The sequence below is a fragment of the Numida meleagris genome, chromosome 9 (genome assembly GCF_002078875.1).
Source record: "Numida meleagris isolate 19003 breed g44 Domestic line chromosome 9, NumMel1.0, whole genome shotgun sequence".
Lineage (NCBI taxonomy): Eukaryota > Metazoa > Chordata > Aves > Galliformes > Numididae > Numida > Numida meleagris.
The window spans coordinates 16,359,344-16,378,279 of record NC_034417.1 but is presented as its reverse complement, the minus strand read 5'-3'; the positions used below and the strand labels follow the sequence as shown (position 1 = coordinate 16,378,279).

General features: G+C 43.6%; 1 protein-coding gene across 4 annotated transcripts in view; it reads left to right on the top strand.

Annotated features, from left to right (window-relative positions):
* IGF1R (insulin like growth factor 1 receptor) overlaps window positions 1–13,695 on the top strand; it is a 139,031-nt gene extending 125,336 nt beyond the window's left edge. For all 4 annotated transcript variants that reach the window (XM_021406814.1, XM_021406815.1, XM_021406813.1 and 1 more), the window contains exons 19-21: window positions 1,609–1,738; window positions 5,923–6,057; window positions 11,750–13,695. In XM_021406814.1, coding sequence (XP_021262489.1) covers window positions 1,609–1,738; window positions 5,923–6,057; window positions 11,750–12,116 — 632 coding nt within the window. In that variant the 3' untranslated portion in view covers window positions 12,117–13,695. The remainder of the gene's footprint in view (window positions 1–1,608; window positions 1,739–5,922; window positions 6,058–11,749) is intronic.

Sequence of the window (18,936 nt, the reverse complement as noted above, 5' to 3'; positions counted from 1 at the left end):
GCTTTTGGCTGTTTTTAAGTTGTGCATATTAAAATAGCATGTATGGTAACAGCCTTCTGCTCTAGGAAACTAATTCTTTTTTCTTTGAGCTTAACTCAGCTATTTTGATAATTTGTGTAAGTAATCCTGTCATTTGGGAGAAAGAAAATATGATTTCATTTTGAGTCAGTTAATTAGGAAATGAGATCTTTGGGGGATTATGTACATTTTCTGCAGGTTTGAGGAAGTCAGCCTTAAATCCTTTCCATTCCAGCATTCCTATCCCTGCATGTTTTACAGTGCTGTGATTTGAAGGTGGTGTGCTTTCCTCCCTTTAACACGGTACATGGTTACCCAAAAAGCATTTCATGAAATATGCTGCACTGCTCTTGTTTGTGTGCCTGTATTGAAAATCTGTTCACGTGGAAACAGTCAAAGAACATCTTGACTGGAACACGCCAAATCGGACTGCTTAGATCTCAGAGGAGGAGCTTTGTGTTGTGCTGTCCTATGCTCGTTGCATACCTGTTACTTATTTGCATTACGTCTTAAAAGAATTTTCCTTTCTATTGGGGGTAAGATCAGCCTGGTGTGTGGGAGTGATGGAATAGCTGCTGAGATGGGGCTGTTAGTCAGGATCACTGGGGTATCAGCGGCTCTAGCAGGTGAGGAATGAGAAGGATCAGGGATCACTCATTCAAGCTGTAGACTTGTAATAATGACTGGGAGAATTGCTTAAGCTGGAGGACTTCTCTTTTCACTCCACGTTTCCAAGACAAAAAAATGATAAAATGAATTTTGTCCAAGCCCTTATGTGTCAGCAGATAGCATTTAATTTAGTAAGAGATTTGATCCCATGTGATTTACTAAATTTTTGTTAGTATCTGAAAGTGAAGTTGCTTACATGAGTGGGCTCGTAGAAGGGCCAACCATTCTGTATGCATCGAGCTGATGGTATGGAAAAAACTGGAAGGATTGAGTGAGTGCTGGTCAAATGTTGTTAGGCCAAGCCTTGCAAATGCTTACATATTTACAGCTAAGGACATGACACATGTAAGAGGGAGCGTGGCTTGAATAGTGGTCTGTATTAGTCATAAATGAATAACCAGTCCTCTGTGGAATTGGAGGTAGAATATTATATAGGAAGAGAAAACTCCCTTTGGAGAGAGGAAAAAAGTGAGAGAAGCACTTCCCTCAAAATGTGAGATTCTTTAATTAGAGACAAGAGGATAAGTAATAAGAGTTTGTTGCGTTCTTTAAAAAGAAAAAAACCCACTGAATTTATTGAGCAGATGAGTGAATGATGTGAACTTCAAAAGATTTTAACTTACTGCAAGGTTTGCACATAAACCATGGAACTTTTCTTAATAATATATTTAAATCATTCAGAGTTGATCTGGATCCAGCTCTGACCGCTGTTGTCCGTGGTAAAAACGTCTGTTGGTTTTGCTGGGAGAGAAGCCAGCCAGCCCTAGGCAGGCAGGTAAAGGCTCTGCAAAGCAAAGTGCTGTGCTGACAGGTGGAAGACTCTTTGCACCAAACTGTGACATCTGCTGATGACAGTGGCTTGTAGTAAGGTGAAATGTTCGTTGTTTCATCATGCAAACTAACAGAATTTGTGCCTTCTAGATTTTGGCATGACAAGAGATATCTACGAGACAGATTATTACCGGAAAGGAGGGAAGGGTTTGCTGCCCGTCCGCTGGATGTCCCCGGAGTCACTGAAGGATGGAGTCTTCACAACGCACTCCGATGTCTGGTAACAAAAAAGGGGTTTTGAAAAAACAGCTTTAGCCCTCTTCTTTCTAGTCTCTACTCTTGTTTTCCTAAATTTAATTAAGTATCCCGCTTCTTCTGTCTCCTCAAAGGTAGCTCTCGTTATCCGCTGTGGAGCTTTTTACTTTCTGTTGTTTCCGTTGCAAAAATCAAGGGCTCACGAGGTTATTCTGCTCTCAGAGGCAGAGCCTTAAATGGATTTCCAAAGCTGGAGGTGGCAGCTTATTTCCTGCTGTGAGTTGTAAAATCACTTGTGCAGTGAAGAACATTACCTTCACCTGGAAGAGCAAGTTGTCATTTTTCAAATTGCCCTCCTTCAAGAAAAGCATTAAAAGTTGCCAAGAATATGGAAAGGTTCATAGTGCTGACCTGCTTTTCTATCAAAACCTTCTGTGTAAATAGCTCTACTTCCCTGCAGACGGTTTGTGTACACTACCAATTCTTTTCTTTGGAGTTCTCCCTCGTGTATATTCTCCATCTGGGGCTTTGTTTGCTTGCTTTATAATACCACAAGATGCAGAAATACGTTTTTCTTTAAAAGCACGTTGCTTTATTGCTGTATCTATGAAGTTATTAATAGAGGCGTTCAGGAAATTTCAAAACAAACTTCTTAGTAGAAATAATACTCTGGAACATTCCTCTCTCCCTCTCTAACACCCCCACCTCCCCACTGCTTCTTTCTGCTTTTGCAGAAAGACAGAGAGGCCTTGGCAAAAGATGAATGTGTACTGGCAAAACCTCTGCCTCTGCTCAGGCTTTTATGGTTTCTCTGCCTCCTTAACAAGATGTTTTTACTGCTGATTTGTTACAGAATTGGCAGCTGATTGCCTCCAAATGCCTAAAAGTCAGTAGAAATGGTATTTTAGTAGTAAACTACATTTTGTTTAAACAGCTTGAGGATTTTGGAGTCAGTGGGCTGCAATCCACAGCATCAACTTCGAGAAACAAGTGAAAAAGCAAAGCATCAGAATGTTGCTTTGGTTTTTTTTTTTTTGCATATGGCTAACTTATGTATCCAGTAACCTCAAACTTGGAAGTCAGTGAAAATATCCACTTTGAGTGGAAGGGGAAGCCCTCATCAGCCGCTCACCTAACAGAACCACGCTTCTGGCAGTCCCTCTGTAGTAAAACAATTCTGGGACTTGTAATGGCTTCACAAAGTAGACAGATCTGAAATACATCACTGGAAAAATCCCCAGATTTAGATGTGAATTTAGCCTAGAGTGAAGAGCTGGCAGACCTGCCCCTTCTCACCACCAAACAGGAACTTCCAAGTCCAGCCGTCATCTTCAGCCTTTGTTTCATGGCTGTAGGGGCTCGGCTGTTGAGCTTTGTTAATGTATCGCTGTTGTTCATGCAGATTTTCCTTTTCACCTGCAACTCTTCAAGTGGCATTATTGTTTAAACTGAACTCAGATTCCAAACGCACACACACAAAAGCAACAGATGAGATGCTAAGTCAAGCGTCAGTGCTAAATTTGTACTTCAGTTGTTGCAGGAAGTGTATGTGTTCTCTTAGAGTTCACAAAACACGGTGTTCACTGTCCAAAGCAAGACTGATGAAACAGTATTGCATTCTATTAGTGGGACATGGAATATACTGTAGCCAGACTGCAGATGTCCCATAAAGGAAAGCAGCTTACTGACAGCAGTGTCGGGAAACATAGGGGAGAAGAGTCAAATCTGACAGATCCATAGTTGTAAGTGTGGAGGGAGGGAAACAGTCTGCTGGAGCACAGCTCCATAGATCTCCTCAGTACTTCAGTTTGTCCTCGGCATGGTTTTGTGACTGTTGAAGTGACTTTTTTCCTAAAATTCAGCTCATGTGGGGATGCTATCTTGTGGAGCAAAGCAGCTGGTTCCACATGAGGAGCTTGCTGTTTGTTTAGAATGGGTAACATTTACATTTGCCACGTATCCACAACTAGAGATTGTCTTCATTTTGAATTCAGATCAAAAATTTTCAATGTTCTCCTCTCGTTTGCTTCTCAATAACTTTTAATCATATACCTTGAAGGCCTCTTCAGGCACAGGAAGAATCACTCAAGTCCTCATGTTGAAGTTGCTTTCTGAAAACTTGTTGAGCTTATGAAGACTTCTTGAGGGGCCATTTAATTTTTTTTTCAAACAATACATTAAAAAAAAAAAAGCAGATTGTTTCTTCCTGCCTTTTTGGTAGGAAATTGTGACATCTGGTTCCATGTTCTTAGAGATCACTTTTAGAAGCCAAAATGTCAAAAAGACAAAACTGCAAGTGGTCAGAGTGCAAGATTTATGAGCTGCAAGGTGAAATGGCAAACTGCACGAGAGTGTCTGGAGGTTTTTAAGGGCGGAGCTTTATTTTGGCAATTCATTCTTCTATTGCTCTCCAGGCTGAAGAATGAGGTAATTAGACAAGAGTGTTGTTGTTGTAGTTGGGGAGAACACTTGTTGTGTAGGAGAACGTTTTAAAATGAATGTAATTCTGTTCAGGACGAGGGTGTGCTTCTATAAATAAGTCTTCAGCATCTTGCATTCTTCAAAGATATTGGTTGCCTTGAAGGAGCAGCGTGTGTTTGTTATGATAGTGTGGCTAGGAGGTGCGCAGAACTTGTTCTCCTTATTCCTGCAGCGATCAAAGCAGCTTCAAAGCCACTGAGATGTTGAACCGACCCTCTGTCCCTCCCTCCCCTGAAAGGCAAACAGTCGCAGGTCTGTCCGTGGCTTCAGATCCAGTGGGTAACCGAAAGATAAAAACCACTGTGCCATAACCAGCTAATAGTGCTGGACCCCTGGTTACACAATGTCCTGTTGAAGCTACACTTCTGCCTCTGAACTTGACTCAGCTTTTTAGCCACAGAAGACAAGACAGCAGCTAGATTTTTTCGTTGCGCAGCAGCTCTAAAAGTAGATGGCTGTTTAATGCAGGGCAGACAATTTGATCCGTCTGCTCAATAAACTAATTTTAAATAGAGGTATTTTTGGAAAGTGTCGATATTTACATCTAAACTATCCAATTACGTAATCGTGTTTATCTTTATTCACCAGTAATCAATTTGTATTATTAGACCAACTTCTTGTTTTTCACTTCTGCTGTCCCTCGTAGTTCGTTGGGAAGTGCTAGGAGCTCTGTTTCAGGATGGTGGTTTGCGTGCATGTTGCAGAAGGAGTGGCTGGCTTTCTCTTTGGTATTTAGCTGTGCTGCTGAAGCAGCAAAGGGTAGGGTCTTTGTTCAAGGAGCTGGAGAACGTTTGTGCTGCTTCTCAGTCTTTTTCACAGATCACTTCTGTTAGTTGTTTCTGTATATTAAATGCCTTGAGTCATACTTTGCATTTGTTACTTACAATGTGGAGGAAATCAGAGCAGAGGGACAAATGGAAAGTACTGCTCAGTGTTTTGTGCCTGGGGAATGGAGGTTGGTTGGTTTGCTTCTAATGGGGAGGCAGATGAGATGCACAGGTGTGGTGGGGTGGGTGCGTTTCCTGTTTAGCTCTCTGCTGGCTGGAGTGGTAGGGAAAAACTGAAGCTTTTAAATGAGATGTGTGTGACTCTAGGATTTCTGACAAAAAGCAGCTTGCACTGGAAAGAGAGCTTAGAGTTCTGCTTCACTGTCATCTCAGCTGCTATCAGCAGTGCCTGAGAGATGTTACATGAAGAGTTTGGGGTTTGTTTTTTTAATGCACAGAGTTGTTTTTTTCCATGCTGTCTTTGTCACTTTGGGGCTGGTTGGACCCTCTTTAAAAACCCACCTATGCAACTCCTCAACCATTGGTAGGAACAGTATTTTTTTCCTTCTTCCCTTATCTGCATCTTTCCCTCTCTGCTGTTCTTTCCACCTCCCAGGGCACCTTGAATCTGAACTCAGTGCTATGGGAGAGGGAAATGAGGTTTGTGCAGATTGTCCAGACAAGTTCTCAGCTTTGCTCTCCTCTGAATTAGGAGGCTTCTCTGGTCAGCAAGGAGCTTCTGGTGTCTTTTCTTACTGATTGACGTTTGCAGAGTCACTATAAGCAAGCAAGGTTGGACCACTGAATAATCATGATCAGCTCTCACCTGTAGATTATGGTGTAAAAATTAGAGATTTTTTTGTAAAAGAATACTCCCCCAGCAGCCTACCTGCTCAGAATCATCTAAGAAAAATATCCTTGTAAAGATTTCTTGGCTTTCTAAAGTTCTTTTGTTTTCCAGGTCTTTTGGTGTTGTACTTTGGGAGATCGCAACGCTAGCGGAGCAGCCGTACCAAGGCATGACCAATGAGCAAGTGCTCCGCTTTGTGATGGAAGGAGGTCTGCTGGAAAAGCCAGACAACTGCCCTGATATGCTGTAAGTGTTGGCATCACCACTGTCCTCAGTGCACAGTTTATTCTTCATGATCCCTTCTGCGTCTGCTTCTGCCCTGTCTACCACAGGAGAGGCTGTTAAGATGTGACAGCAATGCAGGATGCTGCTTGAACAGCCTCTGTCAATGTTCTGTTTTGTAGTAATTAGAGTTACCATCGAACGCCTTTGCTTGTGGGCAGAATCTCACATTGGGCTTTTTAATAAGGAAGCAAAACCCAATCTCTGTGTTCCTAACTAAATTTACATTTAATAACAGCTCATAAGTGTCATCTGCTGCAGCCGAAAATGTTGTACCTATATCTTGTCTCTTCTGCTTCAAGTAAGTCTGCTGAGGATTAGGAGAAAAAAGAGCTTAGCGATATTGTGCTTAAACTCTGTGAAATCCAAGTTTTCAGTTCAGCATACAGATAAATGACTCCTTCGTTCCTGTGTCTGAAGCAGCTCTGGATCTGCCATGCTGGTTGCTGCTCATTGCGTTTAGGTAAACAGGTCTGCCCAGCCAACAGTTTCCTTCCCTGTGAGCACAGAAAGAGGCATGCAGAAAAACCTTTGTCTACCCCTAGAACCAGCACAAAGCCTTACAGCCGAGCAGCACGTAGCGCAGCAGGCTTCGGTTTTTAGCTTTACATTGCTGAAATACTTCTGCTGGCTTTGGTGTACAGCAGTTTCAGTTGTTCAGACTTTATTACTTTGATATACTTCCCAAACTGGCTTTTGGGAAGGAAATACCGCGTCTTGCAGTTATTGAAATTTGTTGGAGGCCCGCAGAAGGGATACAATCACTTAAGGGCCTCAGCTGCTTGAGATTCTTAGGAAAAGAGCTTTTTGGCTGGCCCGCTGGTCTGGTTTCAGATGACAGGCAGTGTTGTTTTGTTGTTTGAGGGGGGTGGGTGTATGTGCAAGGGGAGGTGTAGTGCCATGTGATTCCTCAGTTTCACATTCTTTCCTTTCCATGATGCTGTGGAGAATTTCTGGCAGGCGGATCGACCGGAGATGGTTTAACATGGTCAGCGCCGTGTAATGGAGGCAGGGACGGGGCGGAACGGGGATGTGGATGTGAAGGGCTCCGGGTAAGGCTGCTCTGCCCCCCGACTCAGCAGGGTAAAACTCGCTCTGCAGTGAGAGCAAGCTCGCCAAGAGTTCCAGCACTAGAGATTCCCCATTAACCTGGGGCACATGTTGTATGGGCAGGGGGGAGGGAAGCTCTCACTGCTGCAGCCTGCCCGCTGCTCTCCTTGAAACTAATCCTGTGCTCACGGGCGCTGCTTTCCCCGGCTCCACTTTCAGGGTAACCAACGAATCTTCGCATTACTGTAAACCAGCGAAAACCTTTTTTGTCCCAGTTTTAAATGAAGAAGCTGCTGTAGGGAGCTCCAGAAGTAATCTTTACCTTTGTTCCACGTATTGGGCATCCAGAGATCCTATTTTATGTGACTCTAGTGCCTGGGGTTTCCTTTGCACGCTTTCACTGCTTTTCCCATTGTCCATCCCACTGGTCCCAGGTTCGGGGTAGGTGCTGTGCAGCACCCAGCAGCTGGTGCGGTCACAGCTCGTGTGTTGCTGCTGGCAGGCAGGGACCTGCCCTGGGGGAGAGTTGCTTCTCCCCCTCCAGCTGTCTGATAACCCGCTCCCCAGCGTGGGACATAACAATATTATTGAATCTACAGAAAGATGCTTGTAACAGAGTTACAAACAGCCCTGAAATTGCACATGGATCTTACCATACGTTCCCAGCTTGTGTTGGCCAACTGCTTACACAAGCACTTTATAAAACCTTTCTTTTTTTGTGGAGGTTGCTAGAAGTTTCTGTTTAAAGACAAGGTTCTTGCCATGTCTGTGCCACTGAAAGGTATTTTTTCAGATAGCGCATGTTCTCCGTGCTAGATACTGACTGATCTGTGGTACTTAATGTTAACTCACAGTATTAACTCAAGATGCCCAGAAAGCAAAGCCTGCCTGCTGCATGAAAGTCAGTATACTTGTAGTGCTCAGCGTGGTGTAACGGCAAGCCAGAAGTGGAGCTAGGAACGAGCCTTGTGGTAGGAGACGACTGCAGAGGTACTTTTTATTTAAATTGCTTTGACACGTGAACAACTGAAATGCAATAACGGGAGGATGGTATCTAATGTAGAAAACAAATTTACCTTTCCGAAGGGAGGGGGAAATACACTGACACACAAAAATGTCCAGAACAGGTGGAGTAGGTGTACTGCAGTGGGGAAGCATAGATGAGAACAGAGAGAAGAATCTTTCTGCAACTGACACCGAACCGACTATTTTTAACCTTGCAGATTCTGTGAGTGTTGACACAGCCGTGCACACTCCAGCCACAGCACAGCAGTTCTTGTAAGGGCCTCGTGTTGCCCCCTGTGTGAATGCTACGTGGTGCAAGCAGTCTTGGCCGTTCCATCTCTCCTAAGACTGCAATGCCTGTAATGCTTGTTAGTGGCTGTGCTTTGCTAACCCCTGCTAGCAGAGAGCCGTCAGCTTTCCTGGCTCATCAGAGACCAAGGACACTTGAAGAACTGGAGGGGTTCTGTTCTGCAGCGTGGATGTATCGGACGCTTGTGCAAAAGTGGATTTTATGGCACGGTTGTCTCGTGGGTCAGAGAAGTGGTAAATCGCTGCGAAGGGGCTGAGCACAAAGAGGACGGTATTTCTGCAGGCTTTTCACTCTCGCACAGGGTGAAACAAGACTCAGTTCTGTTTATGCTACACCCTCTTGGCATAGTTTGCATGATTTTACAGACAGAACCATGCAGTAAGACAGATGGTTCAATAAGACGGTGCCAGGAGAAGCTTTGCTGTTTTTCTCCTCTTCCTGTGTAATAAGTAAAGTTTTTATGTACTACCATTGTTAAGCAGCGCTTGTCAGGTGATGGCTGCGTGGCAAGAAGATTACAGCTGAAGCTCTCAGACAGTGTTGTTCCCATGGGGCTTTTAAAAGTTGTGTAGGCTGGAATTCCACTCTGCTTTTGAAGTAAGAATTGCTTCCCCCACATGTAGATGACTAGACTGTTTACGTAGTACTGATTTTCCCTTTGTTCCTGGTGCTCCCTTGGTTTGAGGGTCTGCTATCCAGAGGTAACACCAGCATGCAGCAGCAGGATGGGAGAGCTCACTGCTCTTTTCTCCATCAGTTCACATCTGATGCAAAGCACGAGTACACGCTCAAATGGAATGGAACTTCTATAGTCATTTTCCATTTTAGTTTTTTCACTGTCTCGGTGCAAGAAGTAACTCCGTTTCCGCAGTGTTCTTTGAGAAAAGATGCATTAGAGTGGCACTGGTTATTCCCCGATCTCATGCTAATGCCTCCAGCTTCCCCAGGCTCCCTCGCCACCAGTCAGAAACACACTTGATAGAAGTACTCGGATTGTATTAGCAGCCTGTAAAGTCTTCCATTGTCTGCTGGAAAGTTTTTTTTAACATAATGTAAACAAGGTCTTAGAGGCCACAGAGTTAAAAAGAAAAGAAATATCCTTTTATGGGAACTCTGTAGGGTTTTTAAATCTGGAATGGATTAAAAGAAACATCACATGTCCTTGTTTGTGCTGATGTCACATGCATTACTCCACTGCTTGTGGTATCTCCTTAGCATTGCCCTTAGGCCTCAGGGCGAAGTGCCAGTGAATATCCAGTGTTCTTGGCTGCAGCCGAGGCTGCTATTCAGGGACGCAGCAGTCAGCTGGAAAGGAAACAGCAATGAAGTAACAGAAATGGATTTTATATATTTATGTCTCAAGCTTTCCTCCTCGGTTGTGGGTGAGGGTGTAATACAGTTTTATAGTTTGGCTTCACTTTCGCTATGGAAGTCTCTTAAAGACTCGAAAACAAGCAATAGTTTTGCAGTGTTTATGTGTCTACGTGCTCGTTACCGTACGGCGTTGAGGACCGGGGCACTCTCACAGCACAGCCGGTTTTGCCAGCTTCTTTTGGGTGTCACAAGGCCGTGCTCAGGTGGTTGGCTGCTGTTCATGCTGCGTGGTGCCAGCCAAGCTCTCACAGCAATATTTGTGACTTCAAATGTACTTCAATTAAGATCACTTTTGTTTTCGTTGAAGTGCTCTCAGCAGTGTTTGCATCCCAAACACAACAGCCTTCTCCCTTTTTGCTGGTTCTGGTCGGCTGGGAGCTCGTGCACCTGCTGAGGGGAGGAGTGGCGTTTCCCCGGGAGCGAGCTGCGGGGGGGGCTGCTTTGCTTTGGTTCTGTTTCAGGCCAGCGCTGTGCATCGGTGCAGCAGGCGTGGAGCGGGGCTCCAGCACGGTGACAGTCACATTGCAGGGCTTATTGCAGGGCAGGGGCCCTTACTCTGTGGTGGACTTGGGAGCTATCCTAAAAAAGAGTGTGCTTTGTTTATTCGGCTGATTGGTTTGGGTTTATTTGGTTTATTTGGTTTATTTCTTTTTTAGTGGAAAAAATAGTCCACACGCTGATGCAGAGACCTAGTAAACTGCTGTGAGGGTCAAAGGCAGCACAGGCTGACTGACGTATGATGTGGAGTTGCTTGCTTACTTTTGAGCCTCTGTATAGGGCTAACACCTGTGCAAGTTCAGAAACTGGTGTTCTATAACTGGGAGCTAAAAGTTGGGTGCAGTGTCTCACCGTGCAGAGCTGGGGACAGGCACCGGGGCGGTTGTACCGGGGCCGCAGGTCTCATGGCTGGAAGGTAAAGGCAGAGATGTGGGCTGTTCTGCGATGCGCTATCCAAACTGAAAAATCTTTATTTTATTCCTAGATTAGTAGTTCTGGCCATCCAACACATAGCGTGCTTCTCCGAGTACTGTGTACGCAGAGGATGGGCTCGAGGAATCAGTGCTCCTCTTTATATTTCAGTTCCTCATGATTGTTAAAAGCAGACATCCCTGTTCTGCCTTCACAGAGTGAAATCTTTTCTTGGTGTTGTGTTTAAAGCTCAGGGCCAACTCAGGAATACCCAGTTTTGCTGTGTCATGAAGGTGCTGTTTTTGTTATGTACGTATCACTGTTTCGTTTTGTGCTTTGGTTTTGCCAGCATGGGACATTGTACAGGTCTACTCGTGGATGTGCTTGAACAGATGATCTCACACTCCTTAAAGCATTGTGCTTCCCTAGACGCAAATGAAAACAACAAAATTTTAAAATAAAAGATTAGAGAACGTTTTTCAGATTTGCAGATGTCTTTTGGACATCGCAATTTTAACATAATTTTCTTCTTTCAAGGAAAAAAAGAGCCTTTTTTTTTTCATTGTACTTCTAATTGTATATTTTTTTTCAAGACACTGTTGGTAGAATAAAGACTGGTTTATTTGTAAAGATGCTCTGAGAGGTGCTGTCAGGTTGCTGTACATTGGGTAAGTATGGGATGTTTTGGAGGAAAACCAGGGGAGTGCCACATGGGAATAAAAACAGAATACTCCTGGATGTCAGGTGTCTGCAGGATTGCTTTATCAGCAGGCGTGCGTGGAAGGGGGTTGAGGTTTAGATCGGAGCTGTAGAAGTCAGTCAGTGGTTGGAAAGCAGGTCAGCGTGTGTCACGGGACGTCAGCCTGTAAAAATTCTGTCACTTCGTCTCCCATCTTTCAGAAGTGACTTTGTGAGACGCTCGGCCTGATTCCGTCACGGCTGGTTGCGCTCCAGGCAGGGCTTGTAAAACACCTCGGTAACTGGATTTGCTGTGTGTTTCCCGTCCAGGTTTGAACTGATGCGCATGTGCTGGCAGTACAACCCGAAGATGAGGCCCTCCTTCCTGGAAATCATCAGCAGCATTAAGGACGAGCTGGATCCGGCGTTCAAAGAGGTCTCCTTTTTCTACAGTGAAGAGAACAAACCTCCGGACACAGAGGAGCTTGACCTGGAGACTGAGAACATGGAGAGCATTCCTTTAGATCCCTCCTCTACCCTCCAACCCACTGACAAGCACTCAGGACACAAAGCCGAGAACGGCCCGGGCGTGGTGGTCCTTCGGGCCAGCTTCGAGGAGAGACAGCCGTACGCACACATGAACGGGGGACGCAAGAACGAGAGGGCCTTACCGCTGCCCCAGTCTTCGGCCTGCTGATCCTTAGAACCAGAATCTCACAGAAACAACACGCAGAAAAACGCGTCTATGGGGGGAAGAAAGAAAGAAAATTACAATATATTCAAAAGCCCTACTGTACCTCAGTGGATCTTCAGAACTGCCATAGCTGCACTTGGGAGAACCCTTTTTTTCAGTCAACAAGTTACCGTTTTTTTTCTTTTTTTCAATATGCAAGCAGATGTTTGTTTCAGTAAAGGACTCCATTCATGGGGCACACAGTTGGCCTTTTAAAACTCTAATGTTAACACTTAATAGCAACAGAAAACTTGAGATTTGATGTCTCTCTCTCTCTCTCTCTCTCTCTCTCCTCTCTCTTTCTTTCTGTCTGTCTTTGCTTCATAATGGGAAACATATCTGCGTGCAAGTTCAACCGTACGGCACTTTTATCAGATCAAAGATATCGCAGGCCAGGTGGCTCCCTGCTCCCCTGCAAGCACCTGCCTAACACTGTAGGTCTTTATTTAAAAAAAAAAAAAAAAGGAAAAAAAAGAAAAAAAAAGAAAAACAAAAAAACAACACAAAACAAACAAAAAAACCACAAAAAACCCACAAAAAAAAACCAACAAAAAAATTAAAAGACTGGATTTTTAATGTTGCTCTTTAAACTTTTTAGAAACGTGTAAAAGAATAAAAAAGGGCCATCATTCGTCCAAGGTTGTTACCATTTTCAACGCTGCCAAATTTTGCCAAAAAAAATGAACTCTTTTTTTGTTTGTTTGTTTGTTTTTTTTGTAGGCATGGAAGGAGCACAGTAATCAACTGCTCTGTTTAAGAGAGATCCTGACCAATACGTTCTATTCAATCATACACTGGTATTTAAAAAAAAAAAAAATCAAATTGCCTAGGTTCTTTTTTTCAAAACTGGATAAAATGTGATCATTTTTTTTCTTGTGATGGAGAAGATAAAAGGGATGGAGTAAGGAGACAGCCCTCCCTCCACCCCGTGGCCATCCCGATGAATTCTGGACAAAACTGGCAGTGGTGAGCTAAACCAACACACGCATTTGGTACAAAAAAAGTCAACCGCACGCCAAAAATGAGATGTGAGAAACACGAAAAAAGCGGCAGAGATCTCCATCGTTGCAGCCTGCCTCCCGTCACAGGCTTGCAGGGAAAAAGCACCAATAAAACAAAAATTGGAGAAGACAAAAAAAAGCAGTAACCGGATTCAAGTATATAATGCTTTGTTGACCTTTTCTCTTTATTATTAAGACTTCTCGAAGGGTCTTGCAGTTCTATGTTAGACCATGGATCATTTGCATACACATTGTCTTTTGTGTCACTTTTATAACTTTTTTACGGTTCAGATACTCATCTATATGTCTGTACAGAAAAAAGCTGCTATTTTTTTTGTTCTTTATCTTTGTGGATTTAATCTATGAAAACCTTCAGGTCTGCCCTTCTTCCCTTCCCTTCCCTCCCACTTCAACAAATTTTCTTATGCTTTGTACTATAGTGTGTAACTCTTACTTCTTCCTTCCCAGTAACTGATACCTTTCATATGATTTGCCATGAACTGTTTAATGCCTTTTTATAAATACATTTCCTCCTCTTTTTTTTTTTTTTCCCATTAGTTGTTTTACAACATCTTGGCTGTGTGGGTCACAGGGCTTTTGAGGAGGACATGGAGAAAGAAGGGACGCCCCACACCGAACGCTCCAGCACTGGTGTGGTGTTTTTCAGACCCGGTTTTCCTTCCTTCCCACGAACCTCTGCCCAGACAGCATGCGAGTCTGTTACAGTGCAAGGCATGATACAAACTCAGGTCAGAAAAAAAAGGTTAAATATTTAGTACATTCTTGTTCAGTGTTTATATTCATTGTTGTACAAGGGTCCTGCCCCTCCTTCCCTCCCTGCTTGTTTTGGTTGTGGCATACACCCACCCACCCGTCCCCACTCACGCTCCCACACAGACACACGCGTACACACACACTTTGTTTGTTGGGTACAACAGCAGACACCAGGCTTTTGGGTCACTGATTTTTATAACGACTATTTGAACTCTTCCACCCCTTGAAGAGCTGTACCAATTGCGGCTAGCGGTGCCAGGCACTTTTCAGGTGGCCGTTGAACACCTGGCTCCAGCCCCAGCTCTTTGCCTTCCTAACGAGGAAGCCCTCCTGGAGGACACAGTGGGCTGCATTTTGCACCCTGGGTAAACACAATTAAAAAGCCCCAAAACAACAGCATGCCATTTCCATGGGGTAGGGTGGAAAGCGTGTAGCTGGGGCTAGCGGCTCGGTTAGCAAACAGTTAAGTGTTGGCAGCTATGGAAACCTGTACAAGTCCAAGCCTGTTGCTTAAGTCATAGACCAAACCTCAGAACAAAAGAAAATGAGTGAGCTTGTTTGTTCAGTTGCAGAAGCCTTGGTGAAAAGGGAAGGAGGGGGCCATAGAATCATAGAATTGCTCAGGTTGGAAAGGACCTTCAAGATCATCAAGTCCAACCGCAACCTAACCATACTGCTCTAACAACCCACCGCTAAATCATGTCCCTGAGCACCACATCCAAAGGGTTTTTAAACGCATTCAGGGATGGTGACTCAACCACCTCCGTGGGGAGCCTGTTCCAGTGCTTAACAACCCTTTCTGTGAAGAAGTTTTTCCTGATATCCAACCTAAACCTCCCCTGGCGCAACTGGAGGCCATTTCCCCTTGTCCTGTCACCAGTGAGAAGAGACCAGCCCCGCTCTCACTGCAATCACCTTTCAGGTATTTGAAGAGAGCAATGAGGTCTCCCCTCAGCCTCCTCTTCCCCAGACGAAACAGCCCCAGTTCCTTTAGTCTTTCCTCATAGGGCATATTCTCCAAGCCCTTCACCAGCCTTGCTGCCCTTCTTTGGACCTGCTCCAGCACCTCCATGTCCTTTCTGTACTGAGGTGCCCAAAACTGAACACAGTACTCGAGGTGAGGCCTCACCAGGGCCGAGTACAGGGGCAGGATGACTTCCCTAGTCCTGCTCACCACCCCATTCCTGATCCAAGCCAGGATGCCATTGGCCTTCTTGGCCACCTGGGCACACTGCTGGCTCATATTCAGCCGACTGTCCGTCAGCGCACCGAGGTCCCTTTCCATCAGGCAGCTTTCCAGCCACCATAAAGCCTGCAACCAAGGAGTCATAGCAGTTGCTCATCTTAGTTACAGCATCTAAGCCTTTGTTTAGCACTGATCCAACCAACTGATGGCAGTGAAGAGGTGGTTCTGGGATGGAAATGTTTAAAACCTTTGAGTAAGAACAAAGAATTAAAATATACTGATTGCTAGTTTTGACTGGAGATTTTTAAAAGTTTGTAGTGCTTTTTGCTTGTGTAGTTTAGATCCCATTATCTTCTCTTGCCTCTGTCCCATAGTTATTTTTCCCTTTTAAAAATGAAAAAGACAAAAAAGTTAATTAAGAAGGTATTCTATGTAGGATTTTTTATTTATTTTTGTGATATCAGTTTAAATCACTGTAGAGATGCCCCATAATAAATTTAAATACTGAGATAAGGGTTTTTGAGTATGACAGGGGGACAGTTTTTGATTTTTTTCAAACATTTATCTACCTCACTCTTATTTTTTTATATGTGTGTATATAAAAAAAAATACATCTCACATTTCTCAGCAGCCAATAAATGCCGTTGATACTGGTAACCTCTCACTCCATAAACCACATGCTCTAGGTTCTGGAGGGGAACAGTCACTGCTTATCACAAAGGGTCACTTCAGAATATTTGCCTCAATTCTAAGGAGTTTTGCCTTTTCAGTTCCAATTTGTTATTGTGAGGAAAAACCAAGAGTTGCCTGACTTAAGGTGACCATTCTTGAAGGAAACACGAAGGCTTTACAATGGGCCGTGGTGGCAGCGCTCGGGTCAGCAGCAGAGTGAGAGTGCTGCTGCGTGTTTGGATGGGCAGAGATCTGGCTGACCTGGTACAGGAACTTTCAGTCACGAGTATCGATCAAATTTGCTACAGAAATGAATTGTTTGCGATTGTTTGAAGGTCCAGAAGGATTACTAGAATAAGAAGAGTGGTCTGTTTAGCCTAAGTCATTCCTGGCAAGTTTTCCTCAGATGCCGCAAGCACCAAAACGACATTTGGCTGAATCAGCACCCCTTTGGCTCACGTCGCATAGCCTTGCTTTTTTTGACCAAAACAATGAAAAAACCTGCCGTGGGCTGCCTGATGATAATACCATGTCGAGTTTACAGCTTTGGATCTTTGCTGCTTCTTTTTAATGAGAGCACTGATTTTTTTATTTTATTTTATTTTTGTTTTGTTTTGTTTTTGTTTTCAAAACTAAGAATTGATTTTTTTTTTTATAATGTGCCAGTAAAAAGTCAGTTCCCTTTTCATCCCCCGTTTATATGCTTCATAACTGTGGATTCTGATGGACCAGCCATCAAATTTTAACTGCCCTCTGACAGCGTGTAACTGGTTTACAAGCACACAGGACTAACGCAGGCTTGCCATCAACATGATGTATAATGTTTCTCTTTTTCCAGCTCAGGCAGCTGTTCGTGCAGGTGTTGGTTGTGGTATCTGAATAATGCGGTGCTTGGCTACTTGGAGTTGTACACGGCCTCTTGAATATACAGTGCTGTGGTTAATTACTACGGGGCTCGTCTTTGGAGGGATCGTTTCTCTCAAACCCTGAAAAAGCAACAGATTTAAAGTTGTTACTGTGTCGTTCTTGTCGTTCCATTTCTTTGAAGCTTCCAGTGACCTTTTGGTGTAGTGACTGTTCCCCTCACTTGCACATATTGATTACCACAACTGGAGATCCTCAGATCTTTCAGCTGGCTAGGAGGGTTTTGTTAAAACTGTCCAAGTTTCTGGTTTTTATAATTTGATGTAGATGGTTTAAAAATGCATTAGGAAGAAACACTAATGACATAGCACCCACCGTGATAGACATTTCAAAAAGCACTTCAGTAGAAATCAGTCACGGGACTAAAAGTACGCACGTGTGATGACAGTCAGCTCTCCTGGACCAAACCACCTTCGTGATACCATTGTGTTCTGTGTTTGCAATTCAGGCTTAATTACTTTTTTGTTCTGTTTGTTTCCATAGCGTTTTTTGTTGTGTTTTGTGCATTTTGAATAGCTTTATTCACATGGGCTTTTCATGCAGACTTCCCTTGGACAGTAAATCAAGTTGTTTATGCATGTGAACAACTGAGAATTAATGTTGGCTTGATAGAGTCATAATATGGTTTGTAATGTTGTTCTTTCCTGAGACCACTGGCTTGTCTGATATGGTAAATTTATTCAGAACTTCAGCTATGTTTGAATAAAGTTCAAGTAATCCAATTTGCTTATAAATGAAAAGCAAAAGCCTACCCAGCCCCGAAAACCAGTGTTTTGACAAACATTACCAAGCTGTTTTGATGCAGCTGAATATCAAATTGGCATCGCTGTGGGGGCAGGCCTTGACTTCAGCACTCGGGCCGTTGTTCTCACCTGACTCACATTTAAAAGCTTCTCAGTGGCACAGAAGGTGGTTTGGTTGCAAAGGAAGGTGGCTCCTGTGTAAACACAGAAGTGTCAGCTGCTTGGTACTAAGAAACGCTTCTGGGGGAGCAATGAACTAGATACAGAAGCCAAGCATGATTGGAAGTTCGAGGCCAGCCTGTGTTCACCAAGTCTTTCTCAGCGTGATGCCTCTGTTCTTTAAAGCTGGTTCTAAGTGATGTATGATTTTAGAGATGTTCGCACTGATGCTCCTGTTGGTCTTTAAAAACAAGTGAAGCCCAGTTTGCCCAGGACAACTGGTCACCAGATGGAACCGCTGTCAGGTCCTCTGGGAACTGCCGAGGGTTGTTCCATACAATCTGAGTCTAAGTGAACAACACTCCTGTTGTTGGTATAACTCCATAAATATATATCTATATAGACATAGATATCCGCATATGTATATCTATAATATAGATATATATATTTAAACCCTGTTCATTCCACTAGTACAAGTAACACTTGTTTCCTGTTGTTCTTATTTTGTTTGTCAACAGTGTATTTAATCACTGGGCTAAACAACAGAGGAGGAAGGTGCAGGGGGTCCACTCCTTACTAACCAGTGATAAAAGCCAGATATTGCAACTTAACCCATGAGTAGTTGTGCAGACAAGAATTTAAGAATGGTGTGTAGAAAAAACAGTAGTGGCCAGAGGTGCTGAAGATACAGAACTGTAAATAGGCAGAGGAGGGCTTCAAAGGTTGCCTCTGTTCAGAAAACTGGTTGCTCAGAGGAGATAAGCAGCCTCTGTTGCGGAGTGCAGCCAGGTAAATCAGAACTGAGACATGTTTGTATGAAGACATCTGAAAACAAAGGGTAGGGAAATGGATATTTACGAAGACACAGGGCTTGGCAGAAGTTTGAAGTTGTTTCCTGAGCTTGGTGTGTGGGACAGCAGCAGAGCTCGGGTATCACCATTCTGATCGTTAGTACTTGTAAATGAACCTTCTGACTTTCCAGCTGAAGCAGTAAATTCGTGACAGGAGTTTAATGGTTGTTACATCGGTCTGTATGAGCCAGTCTCAACTTTCAGGTGGTCTGTTTTGCAAGTACTAGATTATCACTAGGTTGTGTGCGTGCGTATGTGTGCGTGTCCATCTTTTTTTGTACGCATTATGTTGATCAGTAATCCATTAGCATTTTCAATAGGGCTTTAAGTCCAGTAGATTACGGGTAGTCAGTTGACGAAGATCTGGTTTACAAGAACTAATTAAATGTTTCATTGCATTTTGTAAGTAAATAGAATAATTTTATAAAATGTTTGTAGTTTATTAATGCCTAAAATATAATTTAAGGACGCTTT